The sequence below is a fragment of the Rhinolophus sinicus genome, chromosome 8 (assembly GCF_057876585.1).
Source record: "Rhinolophus sinicus isolate RSI-liver-muscle chromosome 8, RSI-T2T, whole genome shotgun sequence".
NCBI lineage: Eukaryota > Metazoa > Chordata > Mammalia > Chiroptera > Rhinolophidae > Rhinolophus > Rhinolophus sinicus.
In genome coordinates this window covers 73,791,288-73,800,159 of record NC_142508.1, presented here as the reverse complement: position 1 = coordinate 73,800,159, position 8,872 = coordinate 73,791,288, and the positions used below count along the sequence as shown (strand labels likewise).

At 40.9% G+C, this 8,872-nt stretch overlaps 1 protein-coding gene across 1 annotated transcript in view; it reads left to right on the top strand.

The window, feature by feature from the left end:
• The first annotated feature begins 1,159 nt into the window (after positions 1 to 1,159).
• The window catches only part of LPCAT2 (lysophosphatidylcholine acyltransferase 2), a 54,630-nt gene continuing 46,917 nt past the window's right edge, over positions 1,160 to 8,872 (top strand). The window contains exons 1-2 of the mRNA XM_019749780.3: positions 1,160 to 1,472; positions 8,339 to 8,478. Coding sequence (XP_019605339.3) covers positions 1,302 to 1,472; positions 8,339 to 8,478 — 311 coding nt within the window. The 5' untranslated portion in view covers positions 1,160 to 1,301. The remainder of the gene's footprint in view (positions 1,473 to 8,338; positions 8,479 to 8,872) is intronic.

Genomic DNA, 8,872 nt, shown 5'->3' with positions numbered 1-8,872 from the left:
AGAGCCCTGGGGACACAGCCTTCTGTGCAAGTATCTGGCTACAAGGGTCTGCCAGCCCCATAAGAAGACCCCCGAGGCTGGGGAAGCTTATAGCATGGCTGTAATACACTGTTACTAAGGTTCTCTGTTACACTGAGAAACTTCAACTGCTCCACAACATAATACCTAAAAGGGGCCATTTCTTGATTGCTTTTCTATGAAAACTACACGTGCATTCTTTTAATTGTTATTACAACCCTATGGAGTAGAAATTTATCTTTTACCATTCCTAGATGAGACTACAAGCTCAGAGAAGTTAAGTGAGTAGCTGAAGGCCATATATCTATTGTGGGGTTGGAAGATTCTAGAATTTCCAGTAGATAAGTTTGAAGGAGCAGCTGTCCCAGGGCCCCCCCGACTCAGATTCTCATCATGCGTACAGCCTGCTGTGAGAAGTTGATCAGAAAGGATAAGTCATTGACCCTCTCCATCTGACTCTCAGCCACTCAGGGTTTGACCAACTGGTCTCAGGTTCGCAGAAAACCCCTCTCTGCCCCCTTTCCCCGACCACACATATAGGGCCAGACAGGCAACTAGTGTGGAGGACAGTAGTGGTTTTTGCCTTTTTCTAGTAATAGCGGCTCAATATTCCTTTGGAAAACCATTTCCCCACTGTCAGTCCATGTTTTCAGTGGAACAGATTCCACTCCTGGTATCAATATATTAGGACTCTTTCAGCTATAACATCCAATCAGAAGCCAAAGAAAAACGGACACCAGATGTAAAATCCATCCTGGATATATTATCTTAATGGAACAGCCCAGGGGTTTCTCTTCTAATTGCTGGATTCAGGTTCTGTTTATCGAAGTTCTGCTCATCCCCATTTTACAGGCGGGGGCAACTGAGGATCATAGAGACAGTAATTTGGCCAACATTACAGAGACCTCAAAAGCGATTGGAAGTCCAGGTCTCCCTGACCCTAAAGCAAAGAACTCTACCGAAACTGTCTGTCATTGGGGTGCGTTGCTCTAAAGGAGAAACATTCACTTCCACGGGGCGGAGCTGTATTGCCCAAGAGGAAGAGCCAGATACCTAAGAGGGTGGGGCTGGGGCTCAGGGGGTGGGGCCAGAGCTTGGCCGCGTTCAGAGCCAGGGGGCGGGGCGAGGCCGGATGGCGTTAAGTAACTCGGGCGCCTGCGCGGAGGCCAGGTAGTGGCGCCTCCGGCTGGGACTCCCTTGCGATTCCACTCAGCGTTGGCGGTTTCGCTGGCTCCCGCGTTCCGCGACGGTCGTTTCTGTCCGTTTCGACGCCCGGCTCTGCCATGAGCCGGTGCGGCGAGGCTGCGGCCGTGGCGGCCACGGTGCCGGGCGCGGACGTCGGGAATGCGGGGCTGCGGCCGCCCATGGTGCCCCGCCAAGCGTCGTTCTTCCCGCCGCCCGTGCCCAACCCCTTCGTGCAGCAGACACGGATGGGCGCTGCGAAGCGCGTCCAGGTGAGGGGCGTAGGTCCTAGAGAGGATGCAGGTCAGGTGACGGGCGTGGGTCGTAGAGAGAAGGCGCGTCCAGGTGAGGGGCGTGGGTCGTAGAGGAGGCAGGTCAGGTGACGGGCGTGGGTCGTAGAGAGAAGGCACGTCCAAGTGAGGGGCGTGGGTCGTAGAGGAGGCAGGTCAGGTGAGGGGCGTGGGTCGTAGAGGAGGCAGGTCAGGTGAGGGGCGTGGGTCGTAGGAGGCGCAGAGGAGGCTTATGCAGGTGAGGGGTGTGGGTCGTAGAGGAGGCAGGTCAGGTGAGGGGCGTGGGTCCTAGAGAGGATGCAGGTCAGGTGAGGGGCGTGGGTCATAGGAGGCGCAGAGGAGGCTTATGCAGGTGAGGGGCGTGGGTCCTAGAGAGGAGACAGATCTAGGTGCGGGGTGAGGGCCTGAGAGGAGGTGCATCCAGGTGAGGGATGTGAGCCTGAGAGGAGGCAGATTGAGGTTAGGGGTCTGAGAGAGGACATGTTCTGAGGGGCCCGTGTGTCTGTCAGTGGAAGTGTGTGTGTGTGTGGGGGGGGGGGCGTGAGTCTGAGAAGCAAAGGCTCTGAGGAAGAAAGATGTAGATCTGAGAGGGGAGGGCTTATTCGGGGGCCATGAGCCTGCAAGGGACAGAGATGTGGGGCTGACGATTGAGGGCACATGGAGGGGGGGTGTGAGAAGCTGCAGAGAACATGTGGGTCTGAGAGGAAGGTCCTAAACAGGAGGAGGCTGAGCAGGCCAGTGATAGAGGAAACAGTCTATGCTGAGAAGGGGGAAGGAATCTGTGAGAACTTCAACTTGAGTGAGAATGTAGCGGGAGGCCAGCCTACCACAGGGAAGTCGGGCTCTCTCTCTCTCTCTCTCTCCCTCCCTCTCCCTCTCCCCCCACCCCCCGCCTCCCCTTAGGGAAGGAGAAAAGTCAGTCTGGGTTGGGAAGAGTAAGAGACAAGGCAGAGAACCCAGGTTTGGAATTAGAACAAGTAAGGCTGTGACGATCTACCTGAGCAGGAGCATAAAGAGCAAGAAATCAGAATCTAGGAAAAGGGATAACGGGAGTCAACTTAAGACGTTTCAGAGTTTTTGGTTCTGAATCAGTCTTCACCCAAACCCATCTCCTAGATTCAAGGATAAGAGGTAGCCTAACTTTCTTCCACTGTGAAAAATGGCTATGTACAAAACGGAAGTTTCCTTTCCTTTTTCATGTAAAGTGCTGTAATGGGTTACATTCACTCTTCGGACTTCCTCTTTTGGTGAGGTTAGTGATCAAAGAACAAGATAGACGATGCACGCTACATTTGTCCTGTGTGTTCTGTACGAAAAATGGTTTTGATGTTTTCCATCTCACACATTTCTTTACTTTGGATTTGAAGTAGTGTAATTTTTGCATAGCCTACTTGTATGCACTGAGACCTTTGTTTGCCTTCTACAGTAGAGGCAGGTTAAGTACTGGGCGAAGCAGCATGCGGTGGTGGGTAGAGTGATGACAGATGGGTGTCTGGTGAAAGAAGGGCGTGGGAGAGGAAGAGGAACAGCATGTAGTAATACCTCTTTGTAAAGAACCTACATGTTTAAAACTTAGACCTTCGTGACGTTAACTATCTCAAAACTTTTGAAACACTTCTAAGTACATTGACTATCATTTAAGTTAATTTTCGTCCTTTTTAATCAAATCAGTCATATTTAAATGAAAGTATGTCCATCTATTTGGCTTTATATTTTGGACAGAGGATCAAAGGGACATATGATAAGTATACTACTCCTAGAGTAAATTATTAAGTGTCTTTTTTTTCTTATAGCATGGCCTGTTACTGTTTAGACAGCACTTCCAAATAGCTCTACAAGAGCTGTGATATGATGCAAAGAACACTAGTCTTAGAACATATCTCAGGCCCTGCCATTTATTAGTTGTATGACTTTGGCCGAATCACTTAACCAAGATGATGGACTTCACTTTCATCATCTACTAAATTGGAATAATAATACATTAAAGAAGGGTTAAAATTAAATAAGATAATGTGTGAAAGAATCTGGTATTGTTTGATGATCTTAATATTGATATTTATGTTATTTGTTGTCTACAAATTGTAAAAGTACTTAAAACTAAGTACTACAAATTAAAAAGTACTTAAAATTTGCTACTTGGATTGAATGGAATTGAATATAGTCAGGTATTTTTTAAAAAATTAAAAATCCATACAGATCAGACACAGAACAGGTTTCAATGGCTTAAATGGTCTGGATAAATTGAAAAACAATGTTGGCTACATTATCCAGTTTAAAAGAGGGATATACTTTCATTTGAGTATAACTTAATATTATTAATTCAGACTAACCTGAATTTGAACTCAAATTTATCTTGAATGATGATCAATGTCTTGCTTAAGGACTGTTATTACTTTTGCATCTCATTGTAGGGCTTAGCTTTGCTCCTCTCCTTCTCTTTTTGACTATTTAAGGGTCTGCTACTTAGTGGCATAGAAAAAAGTAGCCTGGCTTTCAATTCCTCCGTAGAAATAGGAATTGAAATGAATGTTTGATAGTAATTGTGTGGTAATTTACCATGTCAAAAATATTTCTTGAATGCCTACTATGTGCCAGACACAATGCTAATCTCTAAAGATACAGCAGTGAACAAGAAAAATAAGGACCTTGCCTATCTAAAGCTTCTATTTCACTGAAAAAAATTAAACAAGTACAAAAATATATAATTTCATGTTTTAGTGCTACGAAGACAAACCAGAGAAGAGGATAACCTTGACAGAGTACTGAAAGAATGCCTCTCTACAGAGGTGACATATTACCAAATGGAAATATAGAAAATCCCCTTAATTTGTCAAAGACTGACTCAAAATTGGTTTACTGTTAAGTACTATTATTTGTTGCAAACCTGGAAATGACACAGAAAAAAAGTTGCCCAACATTTGACAACTTGTCAATTAAAATCCATCATTAGCTGCTCATTGCAAATGTTAGTAAATCTTATATGAATATGTTATTACTTCATTCTAACTCTATCTTCAGTGTCTATGCTATTGTCCTTTCTTACAGTCAAAATTATTTCTTGGTCATTTGCAAGGCTGTCTTTATTTGACCTTGGGGCCTACCCACTGTACTCTTTTCTCTGAGGGTGTTTTTGTCAAAAACAATCAGAGGCAGTTGCTTAACAGCACAGCTGCCTGAAGCAGTGAGTAATTATCAGAGCAAACAATAAGCTGGCCAAAAAGCTTATAAGAAAAAGCTTGTAACTATATGCTATCTAAAAAATACACACTTTTGATTCAAAGACCCAAATAGGTTGAAACTGAAAGGATGGATATGGTATACCCTACAAACAGTAACAAAGAACTAGAGGGGCTCTATTAATATTTGATAAAATAGACTTTAAGACAGAAAACTAGAGATAAAGGAGGCCATTTTATGACTTCTTGATTTATCGAGGAGATATAACAATTGTAACCATATATACACCTAACAACAGAACGACAAATACACAAAGCAAAACTGACAGATTGAAGGGAGAAATAGACAACTCAACAATAGTAGTTAGAGGCTTCAATTCCCCACTTCCAATAATGGTAGAACAATGAAACAGAATATCAACAAGGAAATAGAAGACTTGAGCAACAGTATAACCATCTGCACCTAACAGATTATATTGAACACTCCACCCAACGACAGCAGAAGACACATTCCTCTCAAGGGCCTACGGAACATCCCAAGATAGACAATAATATTAGGCCGTAAAAGAAGTCTCACTAAAGTATTACAATAATACATTGTTCTCCAACCACAATGGATTGAAATTAGAAATTAGAAATCAATAATAAAATTTGGGAAATTTGCAAATGTGTGGAAATTAAATCACATACTCCTAAAATAATCACGGTTCAAAGAAGAAATAAAAAAAGCTAGCAAATACTTTGGCATGAGTGAAAATGAAGACAATATATAAAAAACATGTGGCTAGCATTGTTTCAAAGTCTGAAAAGACATTATAAGAAAAGGAAATTATAGACCAATTTCCCTTATGATCACAGATACAAGAAATTTTGGTGAACTATCAGCAGGTCAAATACCGCAATATGTGGACAGGATAATATATCTTTCCAAGTTTGGTTTATACCAGGAATACGAGGTTGGTTTAACATACAAAAATTTATATTCCAACATAATTCATCATATTAGCATATTAGATAAGAAGCATATGTTCATTTCAGTCGATGCAGAAATTTTGTTAACTTATTTGACAAAATTCAACATCTACTGATGTTTAAAAAAAAATTTCAGTAAAATAGGAACAAAAGGGAACTCTTTCAACCTAATAAAGGGCACCTATTTTTATGTGTGTGGAAACAAATTCATTCTGAAATTTATGTGGAAATGCAAAGGATCTAGGTTAGCCCAAAAAAACTTTGAAGAGGAAAAGTTGGAGGACACACAGTACCTGACCAACAAACACTTGGAAAATGTACTCAGCATCATTTGTTCATCAAGGAAGTGTGAAGTAAAACCACAATGAGGTATCGTTTTTCACCCACTTGAATGGCTGCAAAGACTGACAACACTGAATACTGGTGAGGATGTGGAGCTACAGGAATTTTCGTCCTTTGTTACTGGAGATGTAAAATGGTACAACCACTTTGGAAAACAGTTTGGCAGCTTCTTTATAAAGTTAAGCATACCCTCACCCAACATTTCCACTCCCAATGAAATGAAAATATATGTTCACATGGAGAATTGAACATGAATGTTCATAGGAGCTATGTTCATAGTAGCTCAAAAATTATAATAGCTAAATGTCCATGAACAGTTGAATGGATAAATGAGTTGTAATATATTCACACAGTGGAGTAATACTCCACAATTAAAAGGGCTGTGCTACTGATACATGTAACCGCAAGGTTGAATCGCAAACACATGAAGTGAAAGAAGCCAGACATAAAAGATTTCATTCATATGACAGTCTAGAACAGGCAAAACTATGGTGAAAGAAAGCCTATCAGTGGTGGCCAAGGGCTGGAGAGGGTGTATTGACAGCAAAAAAGCAGGGGGGAGCTTTCTGGGGTGATGGCAATGTTCTATATCTTGATTGTGGTGGTGTTTGCGTCACAGAATACATTTGAAAAAGTCATAATTTGTACATCTACAATAGGCACATTTTATTTTATGTAAACTGTCTTAATAAAGTTGATATTTTAAAAAGACTCCCAACACCAAGTGTTGCCAAAGATGCACAGTGACTGAAGTTCTCATACGTTGCCAGTGACCCTTTAAAATGATACGACCACTTTGGAAAACGGTTTGGCAGTTTCTTATAAAGTTAAACTACGTCTGTCACCCAGCAATTCCACTCTTAGGTATTTACCTAAGAGAAATGAAAGCATATTCACAAAAGGCTTGTATAAGAATGTTTGTGTTGGCTTTATTCATAATAGCCCACAACGGGAAACAACCCAAATGTTCACCAAGAGATTAGGTAAACAAATTGTCATATAGTTATAGAGCAGAGTAAAATTCTGCAATCAAAAAGAATGAATTACTGATATACAAAACAACAGCGTTAAATTTCAGAAACCTTAAGTGGGAGAAGCTAGACACACAAGAATACATAATGTATGATTCCATTTATGTGATATTCAAGAACAGACAAAACTAATCTATGGTGATACAAATCCAGCATTGGTTACCTAAGAGGGTAGTGAGAGACGTAAGGTGACGTTTCTGGGTATGGGTGTGTTCTGTATCTTGATTGGGATGGTGGTTAAAAGAGTATATTTTTACATTTATCAAAACTCATTGAATTATACACTTAAGATGTATATATTTCCTTGCATGTAATTTTTACTCCAGGCACACACACATGTATACAAATAATTTGGCAGAGTGCAAAAATAACTGGAATATTTTTGACATGTCTTTAAATGACATGATCATGCTTAAATTCACATTAAGGGCCTGGAGAGAGAGGAGGACAGCACTGTTTGAGTAGTGTAATGAGCCAATAGAAAAACCGGCAATTTGTTATACAGAAGGACATTTTGTTTCACTTAAAAGGCAATATGGTATAGGGTTAAGAGCAAGGGCTTTGTAACCAAGCCGTGTTCAAATCCTGGTGCTACCACTTAGTTACTGTGTGATCTCAAGCAATTTAACTTAACTCCCTCGGTGTCCTTCCTTCCTTATATGTAAAACAACTTAAGGTTGTAAGAATGAAATAAGTTACTACATGCCAAGTGCTTAAAGTGCCTGGTACATAGTAAGCATTCATATATTATTTGCTATTCTTATTTAGTTTTCATTATTTATTTTATTTTATTTTATTTTTTCCTTCCCCCATCTCCATTGGTGTTATTAGTTAAAAAGGATGGGCCAGTATGTAGAACGGTAACATTTACCTCTTCACACTCTAATCCTTTTCATTAACATTTCTCCAACTTACAACTCTCAAAACCCAATTTGCCGTTTTACCTTGATAGCTTCTGCTTGTCTTTCAAGACTGGAGCTCCAGCCTTGAGCTCCTCCAAGGAAGCTTTCCCTGACTGTTAAGTCAGACACACCTTTTCTCTCTTCCTCCACCATTCTCTATTTCCTTTCCTTGACATCCAGATCAAGTTGTTAATAGTACTTGGTTTTCTTCACTGTTTGTTTTGCTGCCTGTGAGGCTTTGTGGGGTCAGCTCCAATGTCTTATTTTCCTTTGGCTTAGATTCCTCGTCTGCCGTAGGCTAATGCTCAATTCATCCTTGAGTGACTGCAGGAAGAGTATAAAACTTCCCTCTTCCACGTTTCGGTTTGATGCTACAGCATTAAAATAATGTCCATTCATCTATTTTTATCAACTTTCACTTTCAGATGTTCTTTCTTGGAATTATCCTGCTTCCAGTTCGTGCCATATTGGTTGTAGTAACTTTATTACTGTCATGGCCATTTGCTGCAATTTTAACAGCATGCTGTCCTGAAAGGTTGACCCATCCAATAACTGGTTGGAGGAGGTAAGAAATAATTAAATCTAAATGTTGGGTAAATCAAGATGAAGAAGGGTTTATCATAGTTTAGTTGGTGATCCAGTTAGTTTAACTTCTACCTACTCAATTGTAATCATTTATTTTTGTTTCTCAGATGAAACTGTTCTTATTGCATGGAGACATTACTGCCCACGCACATGCGATCATCTGTTGATGTTGTAATTTCCTAATATTAAAATATTTTGTTTTCTGAGTTACTGACAAAAATGATAGACCCCTGCTTCTCAAAGACCCAGTTAATACACCTGCAACCATTGCCGCTGAAAATCCCAGGATTTCTTTTGCTCTTCCTTCCTCAGTTTTCACATTTGCTTTTGTCCCTTTATAATAACTACATACTTTATTCAGTGGTATTATTAAG